General features: G+C 43.8%; 3 protein-coding genes across 3 annotated transcripts in view; 1 reads left to right on the top strand and 2 right to left on the bottom strand.

Moving 5' to 3' along the window:
* Window positions 1-23,657, bottom strand: part of LOC309391609 (zinc finger protein with KRAB and SCAN domains 3-like) — a 145,200-nt gene that overhangs the window by 52,376 nt on the left and 69,167 nt on the right. The window lies entirely within an intron of this gene.
* LOC309384544 (uncharacterized protein) lies at window positions 7,894-18,935 on the top strand (the record flags this gene model as incomplete). The annotated part of the gene is made up of 6 exons (XM_081938230.1): window positions 7,894-8,294; window positions 8,536-8,650; window positions 8,763-8,851; window positions 11,404-11,533; window positions 13,685-14,317; window positions 18,877-18,935. Exons 1-6 carry the CDS (start codon window positions 7,917-7,919, stop codon window positions 18,933-18,935), a joined length of 1,404 nt encoding a protein of 467 aa, XP_081794356.1. The 5' UTR covers window positions 7,894-7,916.
* LOC309392054 (uncharacterized protein) lies at window positions 19,728-23,157 on the bottom strand (the record flags this gene model as incomplete). The annotated part of the gene is made up of 3 exons (XM_081952999.1): window positions 22,954-23,157; window positions 20,704-20,773; window positions 19,728-19,951 (listed from the first exon to the last, which is right to left on the bottom strand). Exons 1-3 carry the CDS (start codon window positions 23,140-23,142, stop codon window positions 19,728-19,730), a joined length of 483 nt encoding a protein of 160 aa, XP_081809125.1. The 5' UTR covers window positions 23,143-23,157.

Raw genomic sequence — 23,657 nt, 5'->3', positions numbered from 1 at the left:
TGAGAATAGAGATAAAAGGACAATGTTATCCAGCATTATTGAAAATAAGTAGTAAGTAAATTGACTATGTGTCATCAAGATGGCTGGACCACAAATCTTAGCAACAACGCAAGGCAAATTTTATAATGGAGGACTTCTTCCTTACTTGGTCCTTCAACATTTCCAGTTACGCACTCAATTGGTTTCATCCACTTCTTCCTGGTTGTCCTCTTTCAGCTTTCCATTGATGATAATTTTACTGCAATTTCAACAAGGATAAAAAAAAGTTTATCAAAACAAAGTTTATAAAAGAAATAAAAGGGAGCTTTTATATAAATAAATGCATAAATACCCAGGGTACACAGCACATGCAGCTTTCCAGATACCAACCTGCTAAGCTAAAGCATATAATCTTGCCAGGTTCTGCAGAGCAGCCCTAAAAATTGGTCAGAACTATAATACAATACAATAGTAGAGTTGGAAGGGACCTTGGAGGTCTTCTAGTCCAACCCCCTGCCTAGGCAGGAAACTATACCGTTTCAGACAAATGGCTATCCAACATCTTCTTAAAGACTTCCAGTGTTGGGGCATTCACTACTTCTGGAGGCAAGCTGTTCCACTGATTAATTGTTCTAACTGTCAGGAAATTGCTCCTCAGTTCTAAGTTGCTTCTCTCCTTGATTAGTTTCCACCCATTGCTTCTTGTTCTACCCTCAGGTGCCTTGGAGAATAGTTTGACCCCCTCTTCTTTGTGGCAACCCCCGAGATATTGGAACACTGCTATCATGTCTCCCCTAGTCCTTCTTTCTCTTAAGCTAAACATACCTAGTTCCTGCAACGGTTCTTCATATGTTTTAGTCTCCAGTCCCCTAATCCTCTTTGTTGCTCTTCTCTGCACTCTTTCTAGAGTCTCCACACCTTTTTTACATCGTGGCGACCAGAACTGAATGCAGTATTCCAAGTGTGGCCTCACCAAGGCATTATAAAGTGGTATTAACACTTCACGTGATCTTGATTCTATCCCTCTGTTGATGCAGCCTAGAACTGTGTTGGCTTTTTTGGCAGCTGCTGCACACTGCTGGCTCATATTTAAATGGTTGTCCACTAGAACTCCAAGATCCCTCTCACAGTTACTAATAAACTGGTTTGAGTACCTAGTTCATCTTTCTAGAATGCTGTTTTGTGAGCAATGAAGTTTGCCAGGCTCCTTATACAGTACCTATAGTAAGGTTCCTATACCACCTTAATATTATTTTTAATTCTTTTTGGATTTTTAAAAAAAAACTTAGCAATGGGATGTAACTTTTTATTCTATCCTGTGCCCCACTCTTATGTTGATCTTTAGCCATAAGAAAAAATTAATGTGATTGTCAAAAATACAACTCTTAAAAGTGAATTCTTGACTTATACTTTTGGTGAAAGTTTGACCGTTGCTGTCTTCGATCGCACTGATTTTTTGTCCTTAGCTGGTTTTTAAATTTGATTACCAGTAATCAGGAATTTATTATTTTATGTTCATAGTATTTTTGTTTGACAAAGATAATTTGAGGAGAAACGAGATCTTTTTCCAATTACCTCCTTTTTTCAGTATGTTTATAAATACACTTTAATCAAATTCTATTCTTATCAATAGATTCACTAATAAACCATTGATTTCTAAATTAAGAACACTTGCCTCTGAATTGTGGGTTAATAAAGCCTCTTCGATTGACACCTTGAGAAGATTACAAAATTAAAATAAACAGGAACCACAATTTTTATCAAGCTTGGATTAATGTTATGGTTTGTCTCAATAACAATAGATTATAATCTCTATATTTTATATATGGAAGATTTTCAAATCTATAGTACCTATCTATTTACACTGAAATATATCTTGGTATTTTTAATACTTTCCCCCCTATACCTATTGACACTGAAGTAGATCTTGATATTTGTAATGTTTATTTTTTGTTTTCTTTTTCTCTCTACCTATCTTGGATTTATGTAAATATGCTTAAGCGATTTTCTTGGGTGAAACTAATAATTTTTTTTTCAAAATCCCCTATTTTCCTCCCTTTATTTTATAAGTCCCAATTTTCTCCAGTCACAAATGAGGCGCTATTTTCCCTGCCTCATTTCTCCATCAAGGAGCCTCGTCGTGGGGTAAAATTTTGGGAAGCTCCACCAGTTTGAGCTTTTTCCTCCCATTTTGGGAAAGGTTTTCTTTTGCTATTTCTTTTCTTTCTTTTTTTCAGCATTGCTTCCGATGTCACAAGCTGCCACTCGGTTATTCTTTCGCACACAGAACCATGAATGTGAGAATGGCAGCCTGTATGTATTGAATTAAAGAAGTAAAAACCTATAGAAATCTCTTGATTTTCCTGACAGGAGAAATTTCCTCTCAGAAAACACTGCCATATTTCTCCTGAGAGGCTACCTTTCCTTTTATTCTCATGTCCATCATCCCTGCCCCCCCCCATCCCCAAATATGTCCTCTTTCCCGCCCTTTTTTTGGCGGGTGGGGGGGATCCTGGTATTGCGCGCAGGATCTACAGAGGGCGCCCTCCGCCAAGAATGGAACACCAGACGTTTCTCCATTGATCCAATAGAGGGCGAGCGTTACAGCTGGTTTTTCAGAGGAGGCGTGACGCCATAAACTCTTACTCGCTCTCCTCAATGTCTGGGGCTCCGCAGGAACCGGGCGGGGATCCAGACCTGCCCCGGTGAGGGGGGGGGGGGGCTCTTCCCGTGCAGAGGGAGGGGAGACCCGCGCCCGGCCCTCCTCCGGCTTCAACTCTAGGTCCCATGCTTCCCAGCCGCTCGCTCCATGCAGGGGGAAGCGGAGCTCCAGAGCAGCAGCAAAAGAAGAAGCGGGGATGCCTGGAAGGCGACTTACCGCCCCTCCAGCTGTCCCCTTCCTGGCCCACATTGGGGGAGCCTCAGCCCAGCGCTTGGATGACCCAGTTGGGACTCCAGGCAGGTTGTGTGAATCTGCCTGGTGTCAGAGGGAGACTCGGTTCTTCTCCAAAGGACACCCTGACCAGGGATTTCTTTTCATGTGAACTGAAGTTTCATGGTTTATTATTATCTTGGAGTTTGGCAGGTTGTGTCCATCCTGCTTGGAGGTATAAGTAGATCTAGGTTTTTAAAAAGGAAGCCTTTCCTTGTGGGGAAAAAAAGGTTCTTACTTCCCATAAATCCACACAGTGGCAAAACCTTATAAATGCATGGAGTGTGGAAAGAATGCTGCTCATAGCAGTCACCTTATGTCCCATAAAATACCCATATGTGACGCCACATAGTTGCAAGGAATGTGGAAAGGCTCAGAATAGAATAGAATAGAACAGAATAGAATAGAATAGAATAGAATAGAATAACAGGGTTGGAAGGGACCTTGGAGGTCTTCTAGTCCAATGCCCTGCCTAGGCAGGAAACCCTACACCACATCAGACAAATGGTTATCCAACTTCTTAAAGGCTTCCAGTGTTGGGGCATTCACAACTTCCAGAGACAAGTTGTTCCACTGATTAATTGTTCTAACTGTCAAGAAGTTTCTCCTTAGTTCTAGGTTGCTTCTCTCCTTGATTAGTTTCCATCCATTGCTTCTTGTCCTGCCCTCAGGTGCTTTGGAGAATAGACTCCCTCTTCTTTGTGGCAGCCCCTGAGATATTGGTGCACTGCTATTACGCCTCCCCAGTACAAAGAGTTTCCCTCCTTCCCATGAAATGATCCATACTTGGCAGAAGGCATATATGAGTGTGGAGTCTGGAAAGAGCTTTCAGAGGAATTGTGATCTTGCCATCTACAATACAATACAATACAATACAATAGTAGAGTTGGAAGGGACCTTGGAGGTCTTCTAGTCCAACCCCCTGCCTAGGCAGGAAACCCTATACCGTTTCAGACAAATAGCTATCCAACATCTTCTTAAAGACTTCCAGTGTTGGGGCATTCACAACTTCTGGAGGCAATCTGTTCCACTGATTAATTGTTCTCACTGTCAGGAAATGATTTTTCTGTGAAGAAAAATCATGCAAAGGAGAAACCATAGAATGCTTAGAGTGTGGAAAGGGCTTCTGTGAAAATGGTTTCCTTGTGAGTCAAAATTGGATTCACACGGGTGTGGGTGGGACTGCATAGATGTAGATTGTGTGGAAAGAGCTTCAGGGGGGGGAAAAGTGCTATTACTTCCCATAAAAGATTTCATAAGCCATCTAAATGCAAAGAATGTGCAAGAGGCTTTAGGTGAAAGGTTGATTTTATTTATTATGAAAGGATCCACATAGGAGAAACTGCATAAATTCATGGTGTGTGTAGAAATCTTTCCTTAGAGGAATCATTTTACAGTCCATAAAGGGATCCACATGGGAGAAGCAATATAGATGCAGAGAATGTTATGTATGTAGGTACGTACGTATTTCATATGGCGTAACAGAATGCAGTATTAACGCATTAAAAACTCACAAAAGCATATAAAATGTCTTTATTTTATGTAAAATAAACATCAGATAAGTTATTTTAAAAACACACAGCATAGTGATGAATTAAACTTCAGCAGCTGTTTCCCAAATTCCATGCTTTGTGTATAGAATGGGTGACAAACTCGTGGCAGCACGTTGCCATCATGTAACGTATCACGACATTTACCCTGCGCGGAGGTGGAGTGGACATCGCTTGCATGTGACACATCTGGCCCTGAAGCTGCCAGTTTGACAACCCCGCAGAGGTGGGCTGCACATACTTTAACAACCGGTTCGCTGAAAATGTGAGCTCACACGCAGCACCAAAAACAAGGCTTTTCCAATGGGGGAGGCTTCTTATACACCTGCTAGGTCAGCCATGGTTAATAGAACGGACAAGGTGCACAAATCAGCAGGGCTGCGGGCGGGGTGAGTGAACCGGAAAGTGAGATATTTAGGACTGGATAGCGTCGGAGTGGGTGGACGGGGTCAACCAGTGCTCCGAACTACCAATTCAGCAAGAACCAGTAGCAGCCCACCACTTTAGCCCTGGTATATAGTTAACTTGTCTGTTCAAGTGAAAACAGGTGACCCCCGTTTTGCTGATGCCGGGTTTTCTCCAAATTTCCAAAAACGTTATCAATTTCCTTTAAATCGTTTTCAAGGGCTTTTCCAGCATTGAAATCTTCAGACTGCTTGATCAGCACAATGCCATCAGCGTATATAAACTTTCTTGCAGCATTGCCTGGTAAAACTGATGTGTAAATATTAAAAAGTAGTGGAGCTTGCCCAGAACTTGGTGGCAGTTTGTTATTTAATCCATACTTCTGACTAACTTGGCCATCTAGATGTACTTCCAGGGGTGAAATCCAGCAGGTTCTGACAGGTTCTGGAGAACCGGTAGCGGAAATTTTGAGTAGTTCGGAGAACCGGCAAATGCCACCTCTGGCTGGCCCCAGTGAGGTGGGAATGGAGATTTTACAGTATCCTTCCTCTCGAATGGGGTGGGAATGGAGATTTTGCAGTATCCTTCCCCTGCCATGCCCACCAAGCCACACCCACCAAGCCACGCCCACAGAACCGGTAGTTTAAAAAAATGAATCTCACCACTGTGTACTTCAATATATACACTATATTGCCAAAAGTATTCACTCACCCAGCCACATAATCAGAATCAGTTGTGAACGAATACTTTTGGCAATATAGTGTGTGTTTGAAAGCAGTGTAGTGACTGCTTTCTTACAAGAAACGATACATACAAATTTCTTCAACCAGCGCTTTAATACTCTTTAAAATGAGTCTAAAATGAATGATAAAATCAGGGAAAGCAGCTAGCTTAGACGAAGTATGTCCTGAGTTCTTGAAGCACTGTGTGGGACATATGTTATTCTGTGGTTCACACAATTTTACAATGATATTCAATTAACAGAGAGACTGGATACAATGTTCAAAAGAACAAAAAACTGGTAAAGGGAAAATCTGTGGAAGATTTTAGACGCCTATTTCTCTTTAGCATTTCTTACAAATTACTGAAACAGTTCACTTATATAGAATAGAATAGAATAGAATAGGATAGGGATAGGGATAGGGATAGGGATAGGGATAGGGATAGAATAGAATAGAATAGAATAGAATAGAATAGAATAGAATAGAATAGAATAGAACAGAATAGAATAGAGTCAGCATATTGCCCCCAAAAATCTGGTTCTTCATTTTACCCATCTTGGAAGGATGGAAGGCTGAGTCAACCTTCAGCCGGTGAGATTTGAACTGCTGAACTGCAGCTAGTAATCAGCTGAAGTAGCCTGCAGTACTGCACTCTAACCACTGCGCCACCTCGTTTCCAGCAACTGTTCTTCATATGTTTTAGCGTCCAGTCTCCTAGAAAGAATGCAGAGAGGAGCAACAAAGATGTCTGCATTCTTTCTAGGGTCTCAACATTTTTTCCACATTGTGGCAACCGAAACTGGATGCATTATTCTAAGTGTGGCCTCACCAAGGCCTTAAAAAGTGGTTTTAACACCACGTGATTCTATCCTTCTGTTTATGCAGCCTAGAACTATGTTGGCTTTTTTTGGGGGGGGGGGGATTGCAGCACACTGCTGGCTCATATTTAAATGATTATCCACTAGGACTCCAAGATCCCTCTGACAGTTACTACTATTGAGTGAGGTACCACCTGTACTGTACCTGTGCATTTTGCTTTTCTTGCCTAAATATACTAAATCTGTACCAGATCTGGCCAAAGAGTGCTTGAAAGCCATCTTTTTAAAACCTTCTAAGACCACACCTAGAATACTGCATCCAGTTTTGGTCCTCACATTATAAAAGAGACATTGGGAAAAGTGCAGAGAAGAGCAACTAGGATGGTTAGAAAGGCTTGGAGACTAAAACATGAAGAACAGTTAATACAATAATACAACAGCAGAGTTGGACGGGACCTTGGAGGTCTTCTAGTCCAACCCCCTGCCTAGGCAGGAAACCCTATACCGTTTCAGACAAATAGCTATCCAACATCTTCTTAAAGACTTCCAGTGTTGGGGCATTCACAACTTCTGGAGGCAACTTCTGTTCCACTGATTAATTGTTCTAACTGTCAGGAAATTTCTCCTCAGTTCTAAGTTGCTTCTCTCCTTGATTAGTTTCCACCCATTGCTTCTTGTTCTACCTCAGGTGCCTTGGAGAATAGTTTGACTCCCTCTTCTTTATGGAGGGTTTGGGTTTTGCTATTCTAGAGAGAAGAAGGACTAGGGGAGACATGATAGCAGTATTCCAATATTTGAAGGGTTATCACAAAGAAGAGGAGCTCAAATTATTCTCCAATGCACCCGAGGGCAAGAATTAATGTATGGAGACTAATCAAGGAGAGAAGCAACCTTGAATTGAGGAGAAGATTCCTGCCAGTGAGGACAATTAATCTGTGGAACAGCTTTCCCTCCAGAAGTTGTGGGTGCTTCACCACTGGAGGTGTTTAAGAAGAGACTGGATAGCAACTTATCTGAAATGGTACAGGGTCTACTGCTTGAGCAGCGGGTTGGACTAGAAGATCTCCCTTCCAGCTCTATTCTATTCTAGCATTCTAGAACGGGAATGGGACCTCCCAGGGGAGTCCTTTAAGCCCATTCAGAAGAGGTTCAATATTTAAAAAAAAAACAAGAAAAGAGACAGAACAGCGTCCTTCCTCCTTTTCCCCATTGAAAAATCTCCCTTTCTTCTCTTCCAGTTCTATTCCGATCCAGACGATTCAGATTGCACCGGGGGCGCCGTCGGATGTGAGAAAGGAAGAGGCGCTTCCCCTTTGGGCCACTAGAGGGCGAAGGTTTCGGCTGGCTTTCCAGAGGAGGCTGCGAACGGAGGGACAACCTCGAGCCTTTTCCTCTCTAGAACGCAGCGCTCGCACTCCTTAAACCGTTGGGAATGCGCAGGTGCTGAAAAGGCTGCAGGGGAGATTTGCAAGGACGGATCCAGACGTGATGGTGGGTGGGGGCTCTTCCCATGCAAAGAGAGAAAGACAGGTGTCCAGCCCTCCTCCGGGTTGAATCCCGGGTCGCATGCATGATGGAGGAAACCATCCTCCATTCAGAAGTTCATCCCTGCAACTTCAGGAGCCTCCAATACCGGGAGGCTGAAGGTCCCCGAGGACTTTGCAGCAAGCTCCACAGCTTATGTAGGCGATGGCTGAGACCAGAAAAGCACACCAAAGCCCAGATGCTGGACCTGGTTGTTCTGGAGCAACTCCTGGCTATCCTTCCCCCAGAGATGGAGGGCTGGGTGCGGGAGTGTGGAGCAGAGAGCAGCTCCCAGGCGGTGGCCCTTGCAGAAGGCTTCCTCCTGAGCCAGACGGAGGAGAAGAAAGAGCAAGTTGAGTTGCAGGTGAGACACTTTAGGGAGCTCAAAAGAGAATATGTTTGAATTCTTCACCCCTCCTTCCCAAACTTCTGACATTCATAGTACCTGATGATGTCCCACCAATTCTTGCAGGACTTTGTTCCATTGTTTTCTCGCTCATCCTCACTGATGGATATTGGGGGCTTTGAAGTGGTGCTCAAAGAAAAATAATCCATTTTATGTTCTGTGATGTCTGTTGGTTCTTCTTTTTTTCTTCTATTTAAAGTCCTCCCCTGCGGAGATCAGAGACCCTGCGGGAAAGAGGATTCCATTCAGTCCCCCTCAGGAGCTGTTTTTCTGGAGGATCCCTCAAGAAGATCAAAGTCAGGACATCTCGGGAGGTAACTGAAGGCTCTCCCATCGCCCAGAGAGATCCCGATGCTCTCATCTTCTGAGGAATACCCTCCTCCTCTTTTGTTAATTATGCATTTTAAAATTCTGTCTTCCTCACAGGGAAACATAGAGTGATGTTTTCTGGTCTGTATGACGGAGCTGGAACTGTAGTTGAGCCTTCAAATCAGGCAAGTTGGGGAAGTAAACAAGTAAGACTTGTTTTTCCTTTAGAAGATGAAATTGGTATGCAGAGCAGTCTCTCCTTCAGTTTTTTTCCTCCCTTGTTTGTACTAGATTGTTTTGTGTTCTTAAGCAACGTAGAAAAGAGAATCGTAGTTTCAACTAGGTTAGCTTCCCCTGAAGGATACTTTTAGTGTGTCATTTCTACCCTCAGAATCTGTTTAGTGAATATTTTTGAAAGTCGACTAGCTAACAGGTTCTGCTGGGTACGCTTCCAAATATGAGTTTATAAGAAATTTTTTTTTGAGAAAAATAGTCCTTCAAGAAACAGGAATAAATATACAAAAGTAAGGTTCTACATTTAGGCAAGAAAAACGAAATGCACAGTTACAGAATATGTAGTACCTTGTTCAATAGTAGTAACTGTGAGGGGGATCTTGGAGTCCTAGTGGACAACCATTTAAATAGGAGCCAGCCGTGTGCAGCAGCTGCCAAAAAAGCCAACACAGTTCTAGGCTGCATAAACAGAGGGATAGAATCAAGATCACATGAAGTGTTAATACCACTTTATAATGCCTTGGTAAAGCCACACTTGGAATACAGCGTTCAGTTTTGGTCGCCACGATGTAAAAAAGATGTGGAGACTCTAGAAAGAGTGCAGAGAAGAGCAACAAAGATGATTAGGGGACTGGAGACTAAAACATATGAAGAACGGTTGCAGGAACTGGGTATGTCTAGTTTAATGAAAAGAAGGACTAGGGGAGACATGATAGCATTGTTCCAATATCTCAGGGGTTGCCACAAAGAAGAGGGAGTCAAGCTATTCCCCAAGGCACCTGAGGGTAGAACAAGAAGCAATGGGTAGACACTAATCAAGGAGAGAAGCAACTTAGAACTGAGGAGAAATTTCCTGACAGTTAGAACAATTAATCAGGGGAACAGCTTGCCTCCAGAAGTTGTGAATGCCCCAACACTGGAAGTCTTTAAGAAGATGTTGGATAGCCATCTGTCTGAAACGGTATAGGGTTTCCTGCCTAGGCAGGGGGTTGGACTAGAAGACCTCCAAGGTCCCTTCCAACTCTGTTATTCTATTCTATTCTACTCCGCGGTAGCAATAGCTAAACAAAGACCCTTTATTTATTTATTTTTTAAACTTGGAATTGTGCAAGGGTAATAAAAAATAATTAAAATTCACATTGCCACATTATCATTTTTAAAAAGCCTTTTTTATAACCAGTAACCAATCCGCTCGCACAGAGAGGGCCTCCTCCAGGTGCCGTCCACAAGACAGTGTCGGGGGGCGGCGCCTAGGAGTAGAGCCTTCTCTGTGGCGGGCCCAGCCCTGTGGAATGACCTCCCTCCGGATATTAGGAATACCTCTGACCTCCGCTCCTTTCGTATTAAGCTTAAGACCCACCTATTCCAAGCAGCTGGCCTGGCTCAACTTTGATCTAACCATATCGCTCCTGACGGGCTTTTACTGGGTATTTTAATTATATTTAATTTAATTATCTAGGGGTTTTTAAAGACTGTATTTTAATTGTTTTATTTATCAGCCGACCTCCTCCTTGTGTATGTCTCGGTATATGTCTCTGTTATATGTTTGTTTTGTCCATATTTATTTCATATGTTTCATTGTACGCCGCCCCGAGTCCTTCGGGAGAGGGTGCGGCTAAGAAATAAATATTTATTATTATTATTATTTATAGTAGTTTAAAAGGGCTAATTAGACTACTACTGGAAGAGCTGAGGTAGCGCAGTCATTAGCGTACAGTACTGCAGGATATTTCAGCTGACTGCTAGCTGCAGTTCGGCAGTTCAAATCTCACCGGCTCAAGGTTGACTCAGCCTTCCATCTTTCCGAGGTGGGTAAAATGAGGACTCAGATTGTTAGGGAAAATTATGCTAACTATAAACCGCTTAGAGAGGGCTGTAAAAGCACTGTGAAGTGGTATATAAGTCTAAGAGCTATTGGTATTGCTATTATAATCCAAAGAGAGTGGCCAGACAGAGCACATAATCAAGGCACTTTTAGCCGGCAAAATAATTTCTAATCTGATTTGCGCCTATAATACAATACAATACAATACAATACAATACAATACAATACAATACAATACAATAGTAGAGTTGGAAGGGACCTTGGAGGTCTTCTAGTCCAACCCCCTGCCTAGGCAGGAAACCCTATACCATTTCAGGCAAATGGCTATCCAACATCTTCTTAAAGACTTAGATTTGACTATGAAACAATCCAGCTTTACAAAGCCTGAGAAATGCCCTTCCCACGGAATTTTCTTTTTCTTTTTTCCTCCCGTTCAGCCAGCGGGAGAAAAAAATGGGATTACTTTACTGAAAGGCACTGAAAGTTCTGCAGAATCAGTCAAGTTGATAACGCTGCCCCAAATATTCCTTCAATATCAAAGGATTTCAGTCCTGTTTATTTTCTCACCTAAACCTTGGAATCCAACCAAGCACAGCCATTCAACTTGGTGCATAACTGTACTTTAGGAATTTGTGAACAAATGGAACACATCTAGCAAATTCTCGTTGGCCTTTTCTGTCCTTCATTTTCCATGTTCAGGGGGACCTTGTGACGTTCAAGGAAGTAGCTGTGAATTTTTCCGAGGAGGAGTGGTCTCAGTTGGATCCTGACCAAAAATTTCTACATTGGGAAGTCATGCTGGAAAATCATAGAAACTTGGCCTCTCTGGGTAAGGGTTGCTACTCAGAATGGGAAGATGTTCTGTAGTTAGATGCCATCAGTTATTTCTTATTTTTTTTAAAAAAACTCCAACCAGGTGTCATAACTCCTCAGATAGAGAAGGAAAACATCTGGCCTTGTCTGAGGACGGAAAGAAGTCAGTGGTTTATCAGTGACAAATTAGCTTCTTGACTTGAAGAGATACTCAACATCACAACGATTTCGGCTTTTTCGAATTGTCATGTCTTCTGGCTCTTGGGTTAATGGCTTTTCTTTCTTTTCATTTCTAGCTTGAACCTTGGGATTAGGGGCTAAAGTCAGTGATAGCGACTCTATGACTCATGTGTCAAAGATGACGTGCCACAAAATTTGGGGAACATGCCAGCCATCCAGGGAGCACCAGGCTCCGGGGCAATCACACCATTCCCCAAGCATTGCATACATTGTGGGATTATGCAAGGCGGCCTTTTTGAGTGAAAATGATAGGAGTAGGGCAGACGTTGAGACCCAGGCCTCTTCTTCAAGCACAGCCTGGGGTGCTGCTATTGAGTACCCCTATTCAGGGTGGCCTAGATGGGAGAGAGATGAATTGTTTCTCTTTTGATGGGGGTGGGTGGGAGGGCATATATGTTTCATAAGCAGGGTCAAGCATTTTCTGAATTTTTGACATACAAAGTCCAGAATAGAATAGAATAACAGAGTTGGAAGGGTCTTCTATCATGTTTTCCCGAAAATATGACCCAGCCAAAAAGAAGCCCTATCATGTTTTTGAATACGTGCGCTAAAATTAAGCCCTAACCCCAAAATTAGTCCTAATGCTGCAGGGTGTGGTGTGAGGCACAGAGGTAAAAATTAAGTTACAATGGGGATGGAGGGTGGAGCTGCCTTACTTGCTAGGCGTCACACACTCCGACACCTGCCTCGCCTTGCAGGCTCACTTCTCCTATGGCTGCTTACCGCCACTTGCATGCATCATCCCTGGCTTCCGTTTTGCTGTCAGAGCCTTCCGAAAGCCCTCTGCAGCCAAGAAACGAGGTCCGGATTCATGCATGCATCCCCCCACCCCCCCGGGGCTTCTGTTTCGCCATCAGAGTTTTCCGGAAAGCTCTCTGCAGCTGAGAAACAGTCTCCGGATTGATGCACATGGAACCCCTTGGCTTCTGTTTTGCCTTCAGATGCTTCTGGAAAGCTCTCTGTAGCACATGAAAGAGCTCTGGATCGATCTATATTACTGATTCGTTGCTTGATTATCTTTTCCAGAATCACCGTCATTACTATTTTCTTCTCTATTTTAACTTGGGTTCCTAATCTGTTTTTTGTGGTGCTGTTTTTGATAGGTTAGGGTTCACAAGCCTTTGTTCATTGCGAATCTTTGCTTTCCTCACTTCATCTTTGCAGGCTCAGACTATTTGCTGATATTCTGCTGATATTGTGCCCCTCTTTCCAATTTTTCTACTTGCCCTTTTTGTCTTTCAATTTGTCAGAGAGCTCTTTATGCAGCCATGCTGAGGGTTTTTTGTTTTTTTTTGAGGGCTGTTATTTTTCTTCTTCATTTGTACTGTGCTAGACTGGGCTTTTATAATCTCACTTTTCAAAATTTCCCAAGCTTCTTGAATTGTTTTCCCCTTGAGGATTCTGATCCATGGAATCCTTCCCAAGCTCTAAGTTTATTGAAATTAGCTATCTTAAAGTCCAAGGCTCTAGTTTGACTTTGTTCTATTGCTTGTACTTGCATAATGTTGAATTTCAATATTGCATGATCACTCCCACCAAAATTCCTGTAGTTTCAACAAGTCCAAATATTTCATCCTCACAGGGCTTAAATGATGCTATTATCCCATTGGAAACATTGTGTTGAGGGTTAATAGAACGACTCCTGTTTTTTTCTTTCTGCAGCTGTGCGATTTTGGCAAGAGAAAATGAATAGTACTGGGAAATTCATTTAGATAGAGGGGAAAAGGACTTTCCATTCTAATAGGTCTCTGCTACAATTAGCCTGCTCCAATGTATCTTAGGTTACCTCATAATATGGATTATTCCTTAACTCAAACACGCACGCACACACACACACACACACACACACACACACACACACGAATTCCTACAATTTGATCTTTATTACTAATACTGCTACCATTTTCATTTTTCTTTTCCTTTGAAGATGATAATGGGCAGGAAAGTCAAGATTCCTGTGAACTGTTCCAAGAGATCAATGCTGGGGAAGGAATGGAGAAGTCTGCAATTCAAATGGAAGCAGAAGGCCATGAGAGAAAGCAATCAAATAATCGGAGTCAGGAAAGCTCATCTTCCATTGATGCTCTAACGCAAGACCTTCTTGCCCCAAAAGTGAAAAGAAGGAAAAAAGCTTTTAGGAAAAGTATGAAGCGAATGAAAACAAGGAAAAAAGATTTTGAAAAAAGTATGAAGCAAATCAAAGCTAACTTACATGGAAACGAACGCTATCCCGTCCAAAACGAAGGAGAAGATGCTACAAGAAGACCTAACGGGAAAAATTACATGGGGACTTTCCTGCTTTTTCCTGGAAATAGGTCCCTTACGTCTCAAAAAGGGATCCACGCAGAAGAGAAGCCACATAAAAGTGTGGAGTGTGGAAAGGGCTTTACTTGTAAAAGTAATCTTGCTATCCATAAAAGTATCCACAGAGGGGAGAAGCCCCACATATGCATGGAAAGCAAAAAGAGGTTCACCTATAGTAGTTCTCTTACTTCCCATTACTGGATCAACACAGTGGAGAAACCACATAAATGTGCGGAGTGTGGAAAGGGCTTTACTCGTAAATCTAATCTTGCTAGCCATAAAAGGATCCACACAGGGGAAAAGCCACATAAATGTCTGGAGTGTGGAAAGAATTTTGCTGCTAAAAGTAATCTTACTCGCCATTACAAGATCCACACTAAGCCATACAAATGTATGCAATGTGGAAAGAGTTTCCATGAAAGTGGATCATTTATGCTACATAAAAAGACCCACACAGGAGAAAAGCCTTACAAATGCATGGATTGTGGAAAGGCCTTTGCTCATAGTAGTCATCTTACTTCCCATTCAAGGATTCACACACAGGAGAAGCCATATAAATGTGTGGCGTATGGAAAGAGTTTTTGCAAAAATGGAACCCTTATGTTACGTAACAAGATCCATGCAGGAGAAAAGCCTTATAAATGTATGGAGTGTGGAAGGGGCTTTGGCCGAAAGGGCAATCTTACTTGCCATCTAAGGATACACACAGAAGAAGCCTTATAAATGTGTGGAGTGTAGAAAGAGCTTCAATCATTATGGTTCTCTTACATCTCATAAAAGGATTCATAACAGAAGAGAAGTCATATAAACCTGAGGAGCGTGGAAAGAGCATCTCGTGTTTTGCAATAAAATATATATATATATATATATTTTGTGAGAATCCATATACAGTATCTTTTTCTGCAAATATTTCTCCGTAAGAGAGACAATCTTCAGGGAAAGAGAGCGGGCATTATTCTGCTGGCTTTCGGAAATATCTAAAATCCTGGCTCTGCCATTTTGCTTGGGGTGTTCAGAAAAAAACATGCAGCTGTGAAGCTGGTTAGTGCCCTAAAGGACCTTGCCTCCCTTTTAAATAAATATTAATATCAAAAATTAACTATCCTTCCCTCTATTTAAAGTTTTATATTCAGTTTTTTATGTTTTTAACATTTAATCTCTCTACTGCCCAGCATCCCTCTGTGTAGGAGAGCGGTAGTTTCTAAATTGTGATAGACAGACCGACATACAGATAGAGCTGGGTAGATAGATCAAGAAAGAGAGATTATATAGATAGATGATATATAGATGATACATAGGTGATGACAGACACACATGGATGGAGAGAGAAATAAGATAGGGATAGATAGACCCAGAGATAATACCTTATAGGTGCCCTTTGCCAATCTCTCCTTTGTAAAGTCAGAATAACAGAGTTGGTAAGGGACCTTGGAGGTCTTCTAGCCCAACTCCCTGCTCAGACAGGAAACCCTATACCATTTCAGGCAAATGGTTGTCCAATCTCATAAAAACTTACACTTTTGGAGCATCCACAGCAGGGGTGTCAAACTCACATCATCACGTCACATCATGTGACATATTACAACTCTTCCCACCTTCGCTAATCCGGGAGTGGACATGGCCAATGCATGATGAATCCAGCCCACAGGCCGTGAGTTTGACACCCCTGTTCCATAATTTCTGGAGGCAATTTGTTCCACTGATTGATTGTTCTAACTGTCAGGAAATATCTCCTTAGTTCTAGGTTGGTTCTCTCCTTGATTAGTTTTCACCCATTGCTTCTTGTCCTGTCCTCAGGTGCTTTGGAGACTAGGTTGACCCCTCTCCTCTTTGTGGCAATCTCTGAAATATTCGAACACTGCTATCATGTCACTCCTAGTCCTTTTAATTCAGTGGTGGGATTCAAAAGTGTTTACTTTTGGTTCAATGGACATGGCATGGCTTGGTGGGTATGGCATGGCTTGGTGGGTTTGGCAGGGAAAGGGTACTACAAAATCCCCATTTCCTCCCAATCAGCTGGAGCTCGGGAGGCAGAGAATAGATGGGGGCGGGGCCAGTCAGAGGTGATATTTACTGGTTCTCCGAACTACTCAAATTTTCTGCTACCAATTCCCCAGAACTGGTCAGAACCTGCTCCAATACCACCTCTGTTTTAATTAAACTACAGATGCCTAATTCCAGTAACCATTCTTTATATGCCTCCAGTCCCCTAATCATCTTTGTTGCTCTTCTCTGCACTCTTTCTAGAGTCTCAACATCTTTTTTTACATCATGGTGACCAAAACTGGATTCAGTATTCCAAGTGTGGCCTTACTAAGGCCTTATAAATCAATGCTAACACTTCATGTGATCTTTATTCTATGTAATGCAGCCTTGAGCTGTGTTGGCTTTTTTGGCAACTGCTGCACTTCAAGTGATGTCCACTAGGACTGCTAGTTCCCTCTCACAATTACTACAATTACATTGGGCCTCAACTCTCCTCATCCTAGGATTCAGAAGCCTGAGCAGGATAATGATTTTGGAGGGCTCCTTCCTTTGAAACCCTTTGCTTCCCTTTGCCTGAGAGTCTTACCCACCCTTGCAAGATGTGTTGAAATTGCACACAGAATCCTCCAGGGGACACCAGGCTAAGAGAAAGTAATGTCAGGCGCTTCCCCAATGGGCCACTGGAGAGCAAAGGTCACAATTGGCTTTTCAGAGGAAGCGTGACATCACAAGCACCTCTCTCACAAACACTTGCATTTGCTCTCCTTAACCCTATTGGCTCAGCAGAAGACAGAGAGGCTGCGGGAGAATCTGGCGGGAGGGGAGGGGAAAAACATACATGCCCCGGGTAAGGGGGGGAGGCTCTTCCAATGTAAAGGGAGGCGGAGGGCGGAGAGACCCGTGCCCAGCCCTCCTCCGGGATCAACACGGGCAGAGTAACCTGTGGTGCTCAGTCCTGCAACAACAGAAAGCATCCTATGAATGAAAAGTGATTGGAGATCCACAAGAATCCTGGGGCCCATTTAGAGTTGCCTTGCAGGACAGAGAAAGAATGGAGGCACAAATTTCAAAGATTTGTAAGATGTGGATCTTGTTACAAGAGTTAAAATGATTGGTCCAAGAAAAGATCTTTCCACATTCCATGCTTTTATATGGCTTCTCACATGTGGATCCTTCAGGATGAACAATGACTGAATTTTCTAGATACACATTATTTAAATATGAATCCACGTGAATCGTAGGCTTAGTTGTTGGAATAGAAATTTTTTTTTTACTTAGACCTAATTTAGAAATGAAGTTTTTTTTAAAAAAAAGTCTGACCTTAGAGTAGCCTCTTCTCCTTTTTTCCCAATGATCGTGCACAGGAGAGGAACGGTTCAAATGCATGGAGTGTAGAAAGGACTTCTGTCAAATGTCAACTTGGTAGCAGAGGATGGTTTCGATCCATCGACCTCTGCTACCAAGTTGTCACATCCGTTATGAGATACAATACAATAGTAGAGTTGGAAGGGACCTTGGAGGTCTTGTAGTCCAACCCCCTGCCTAGGCAGGAAACCCTATACCATTTCAGACAAATGGCTATCCAACATCTTCTTAAAGATTTCCAGTGTTGGGGCATTCACAACTTCTGGAGTCAAGCTGTTCCACTGATTAATTGTTCTGTCAGGAAATTTCTCCTCAGTTCTAAGTTGCTTCTCTCCTTGATTAGTTTCCACCCATTGCTTCTTGTCCTGCCCTCAGGTGCCTTGGAGAATAGCTTGACTCCCTCTTCTTTGTGGCAACCCCTGAGATATTGGAACAATGCTATCATGTCTCCCCTAGTCCTTCTTTCTCTTAAGCTAAACATACCCATAAAAGAATCCATTCAGGGGAAAAGTCATAAATGTATGGATTGGGAAAATGGCCTAATTTTCCATTTCGGTGCAAATCCATTTAAATTTCAGATTTAGTTGCTGACATCTATGCGTTTCCTATTTGGGTATCCTGAACTAGGAAGAGTTTGTCTGAGTCTGCGCTCATAAATGGAAACTCGAGATAAAATTACCAGTGGAAACAAACAATGGGCACAAATATTTTAATTCTGGATTTTTGATGTTACTATCATTTGAAGGTGGTCAACACTATATTAGTAATGAAAATCGTTTTTCTTTATGTTTAACTAACTTCCAGTTGTAGTCATTTTCAAGAAAACATCTGTTTTAATAATATGAGTGTCAGAATTCCGAACAATCTATATAAATAAAAATGTAATGTTTGTTTGTTCAAAATCTCAAATCTCCAAAAGTTCTTTACTGATTGCTTTGAAATTTTGACACAACGTTGCATTCGACTACGCGCATGTTTTTATATATGTATATTATATAGATGTCACACCTGTGACAGGTAAAAACATGGTTTTTTGTAAAAACATGCTTTTTTGAAAACCAGCGCCATCTGCTGGATGTAAAAGCAACACACACTATACCATAGTGTTCATTTCTTGAGTATAGTACATTCGGAACAGTTCGGCCTCTCTCCAGCTTCGTCCCGAAGGTCCCTTTATATGTGTGGCTGGGCTGCGGCTGCACCCTTTCCCCTTTCCGCCCCTCCTCCAACGAGCTTTGCCATTTCCACCAAGGGGAACTGAAGCCTTTCGGCCTCCCCCTCCCCTCTCTCCTCCCCTCCCGCCAGGCCTTTGCTGTCTGCGGTGGGGCGGGGCCTGCCCCATCCCTCGGCCGCCTCCTCCCACCCTTAAGCCGGCCTCCCCCCACCCAGCGGAGCTCCAGAGGAGGTGGAGGCGGAGTGTCTCCTCAGCCCGGCCGACTGTGCATGCTCTCCCTCCCCTCACAGGGAGCCAGCTATGGCCTCGCCAAGGCAGCTCCGACGGGGCGGCGGCGGTGTCAGCCTGAGGCGCAGCGGGGCTGGGGCAGCCGCTGGGTGCCCCGTTAGGTGGCGACTGCAGTGGCAATGGTGTCTCTGGATGGGGCCGTGGCCAGCAGGGGCTGCCTCGCGTCCGCGTTGCCAGAGGCGGCTCCTTCCTCCTCCTCCTGCTCCACAGGAGACTCTGGCCTCCTCCTCTCGCCGCCACCGCTGAGGGAAGCCAGGTCGGGGGCAGCGGCCACCTCCTCCTCCTCTCTTCCTCAGCTTAGCCAGGCCAGGGCCTGTGGGAGCGTCCTCTGTGGCGGGTCTTGCAGGGGCCACTATGGCTCACTTCCATGCGGGGGCCACCTCTGCTGGGGGACTTGCGCTTTCTTTTTTCTTTCTTTTCCATTTAATCAGACTGGGCCACAGCAACGCGTGGCCGGGTACAGCTAGTGCTCTAATAAAAGCAGAAGCCCCAAGCCATTTAGCAGGAAAAATCCACTTGTTTATTAGGAGCGACATGTCGGTACAACTAGAAACATTTTATTTTTAGAAAAAGCAAGGCAGTACAGGTACAAGGCACGCACATCCAACATCCCGCCCACCAAGCCCTCCTAAGGTGATACATCACTACTAGACAGGCAACAACAGTATACAGACAGGCATCAATACAGGAAAACTTTAATCAGTAATCGTCCCTTGCATGTATAGTTTGCAGCCCTCGCCTGACAGTTGGAAAAAGAGCCCTCTGTGGGCACGATGACGGGAGGTTGGTAGACCGAGGTGGTGTCCGGTTCCTCAGCCTAGTGCAAGATGTCAGCAGTATGGTCAGGATGGCCTTACTTCGTGGATTTGATATCCCATGTGTCCTGCACTCGGTAGCCAGCCACTACGGAAACGTCGAGGACCCACATCTCGTTCGCGATCCTCATGATCAGGTCCGGCTTGATGAACGAGGCTCCGGAGGGAATCACTAGTTCCACGCTCATCATGGCATCCGCTCTGCGCAACAGCTTGTCCAGGCATCTTAGTACTCGGTTGTGTCGGGCGCATCTGAATCCCGCTATGGTAAATAAGTTGACTTTTCTTAGTGAAGATCTTTCCACACTTGGTGCACTTGGAGTCCCTCCGGGGAGAGGGGGCGGTCTAGAAATCGAATAAATAAATAAATAAATAAATAAATAAATAAATAAATAAATAAATAAATAAATAAATAAATAAATAAATAAATAAATAAAACTTATATGGATTCCCTCCTGTATGAATCCCGCTATGGTAAATAAGTTCACTGTTCTTACTAAAGCTCTTTCCACCCTTGGTGCACTACTAGCTACTATCTAGTCCTCTTTGTCTCTCTGACTCCCCACTTGTAGCCAGCAGCTCCAATCACCAGCCTCAGGAAAGTTCAAATGAATCATGTGGCCAACATGGTTGAAGCACACAGAATGCTATCACTTTCTAACCAAAGTGGTACCTATTTATCTACTCACATTGGCATGCTTTCAAACTCCTAGGTGGGCAAGAATTGGGACAAGTAATGGGAGATCACCCTAGCAATGGGTCTAAAACTTGGGCTTTCTGGCTGAGAAGCCAGGTGTCTTTAGCCACTCCCTTAATATTAGTATTTTTTATTATACTTTTTTCTTATTTATTGATCAGCTAACTGAATCTTCTTTATTTCTAGATTAAAACTTGTACTGTTTTTAATCTGATAAAATTTATTTAATGAAATAATAATAAAAACAGAAAGGGCCGATATGTTTAATTACAAAATGTCTTCCCGAACACTCTGCCCTGGGAGAAGCAAACCCTTACCAAGAAAGGCCACGTTCCTATGATTTTCCAGCATGACTTCCCAATGCAGCAATTTTTGGTCAGGATCCAGCTGAGGGAAAAGAATCTTGAAAGAACAACATCCAAAGTGGCTCTCTACATGGGGCTCCCCTTGAGATACACCCGAAGACTGCAGTTGGTTCAGAATGCGGCTGCGCGGGCAGTTTCGGGAGTCGTTAGATACTCCCACGTAACACCTCTCCTGCGCGGGCTGCACTGGCTACCTGTAGTTTTTCGGGTGCGCTTCAAGGTGCTGACTATTATCTTCAAAGCGCTCCATGGCACAGGACCTAGTTATTTGCGGGATCGTATCCTGCCCCACACATCCCTTCGGCCGATCCGCTCACACAGAGAGGGACTCCTCCGGGTGCCGTCCACTAGGCTGTGCCAGCGGGCGACGCCCAGGGGAAGGGCCTTCACTGTGATGGGCCCGACCCTCTGGAATGACCTCCCTCCTGATATTAGAACAACCACGGACCTCCGCTCCTTCCGCCAGAAGCTTAAAACCCACCTGTTTAATCTAGCCGGCCTGGCCTAATTCCAGCTCTCCCACCCCAGTCTGTATTTTTAAATTTCACGGGTTGGTCTTAAGGCTAAGTTTTTAATTTTTACAAATTTGTACAGGGGTCTAAAGTTTAATCCGATTTTTATTATATTTAATTATATTTATTATTGTTTGTATGGTTTTAATTTGGTACCTGTACACCGCCCCGAGTCCCTCCGGGGAGAGGGGGCGGTCTAGAAATCAAATAAAATAAAAAATAAAATAAAACCAATCCCTGGGGACACAATCACATAAAACACAGGGCTTGAAAGAACCATTAGATGATGTCTGGTTCAGTCTCTCACATAAGACAGGTTGGACTGTGGAGGACCAGACCTGGCTTTGTCTCCAGAGGGATTTCCTGCTTAGATACATAAAATGGAAAACCAAAGACATTTCCAAAAACAAGGGGTGACCAGTTTAAACTACTGAGCATCAATCCTTCCCCAAAGAAGAAAAGGAAAATATTCCCTGCCACAGGGGGAAATTCAGGAGAATCCTTCTAGATCAACTTCCATAAAAAATACTAAAGAAATACATTTAATATCTGTTGTTATAAAATCTATTGATCTCTATGGCCAAGTAGATATTTAAATGCCCCAGGTCACAAACAGCAATTGAGATGAGTGATATTTAAATCTATTTCATAAGTAAATATAATCAAACTTTGAACTTACACTAAGACTTTAGGCAGCAGAAACCCATATTGCCTTCCTGGCCCCAAACTCCAGAAACCCAAATTAAGAAACCATCATCCAATATAAAACTAATACCTAATACAATACAATACAATACAATAGTAGAGTTGGAAGGGACCTTGGAGGTCTTCTAGTCCAACCCCCTGCCTAGGCAGGAAACCCTATACTGTTTCAGACAAATGGCTATCCAACATCTTCTTAAAGACTTCCAGTGTTGGGGCATTCACAACTTCTGGAGGCAAGCTGTTCCACTGATTAATTGTTCTCACTGTCAGGAAGTTTCTCCTCAGTTCTAAGTTGCTTCTCTCCTTGATTAGTTTCCACCCATTGCTTCTTGTTCTACCCTCAAGTGCCTTGGAGAATAGTTTGACTCCCTCTTCTTTGTGGCAACTCCTGAGATATTGGAACACTTGTTCTGTTTTCATGCAATTCTTAGGAACGGAGTGCCCGTTTCTAAAAGCCCAATCCTGTCTTTTTCCAACTTTAAATCCCAGACTTTAAAGAAGCCAATATGAAAAACACTATGAGGCACACAGTGTAAATGCTGCGTCTCAGCCCCACTGTTGCACCTCCATCCCTGCAACGTTTCCCTTCTTTTATCTGCGGGCTTTGCGGTCGTGGGGAAAGGCTGGGAAGCATCACCCCAGTTCCAGTCCTTGCACCCAGGGCCAGCAAGAGGACTTCGGGCCAGCCTGCCCTTCCGCCCACGGAGAGGCGACCCCCATTTCTCTCCTTCCCCCCACCCCTCGCCTGGCTCCTGCATGGGAATGGGCGGCAGTGGAGCATGGAGCCCCGGACTCCATGCACCCCTCCAGCTGGGAACCCCTTTGCACAGGCAGAGGCGCCACTCACGCAACTCGGAAGTCTCGTCGGGATCCGTGTCCAAGCAAGGCTTCCCGGCAGCATCTGGAGCCTCACGCAAACGCCCCGCCCCAGCCTCACAGCGGGGGTTTAGGGGTGGGCAGAAAGAGCAGAGGGCGCCTCCAGTACCTTCCGACGAACGACCCGGGCAGCACGTGCCTTGTTCCCGCGGAAGACTCCGCGCATGCTCAGTTCCCTCCTGAAGATGACCGCGCCCCCTGGTGGAATTTGAGCGCAACGAGACCTTTTAAGGGCGGGAAAGAGAAGAGAGCCTGAGGGGATGAAAGAGTCTGAGGGAATGAGAGGGATGATGGGCATGGGAGAAGGAACAATGGCTCTCTGTCAGAAGAGAAAGTCATCTACAGAGGCGGCACTTTCTCCATCTTCTTTCTCCTTCCTGTCCAAGAGCCATCTGTGGAGATGGAGAAAAATCTCTCTGGGAGATCTGAAATCGTTTCCCTCAAGAACAGCGGCCCTGAAGGCTCCACAGCGATTGGAGGAGGCCTCAAAAGGGGCCAAATCCTGTCAGAAGACGAGGACCAGGAGTTTCTCTGGGAAACACAGCTTGTTGTGAACTTCAGCCTGAGGTGAATGAAGATGGGATGCAGGCAGGCAAGCCATAATCAGGAAAATGGAAATTTCTGTCAGTTATTTCTGTAGTTGTGTACACGCAACTGTCCTTCTCAAATTCTTGGCACTGTGTGCCTAAAAATAACTGAAAAGACTGAGTGGCTGCTTCTGACAAAGGAAATAAGGCTGAAGGGGAAAAATGAGGAGAATATAAAGCTCAATTACCATGAAAGTAATTGGGGAAAGGTGTTGTGTGTCAAGGA

Source organism: Natrix helvetica (genome assembly GCF_964273705.1).
Source record: "Natrix helvetica genome assembly, chromosome: 1".
Classification (NCBI taxonomy): Eukaryota; Metazoa; Chordata; class Lepidosauria; order Squamata; family Natricidae; genus Natrix; species Natrix helvetica.
This window is presented reverse-complemented; position numbering and strand designations above follow the sequence as displayed.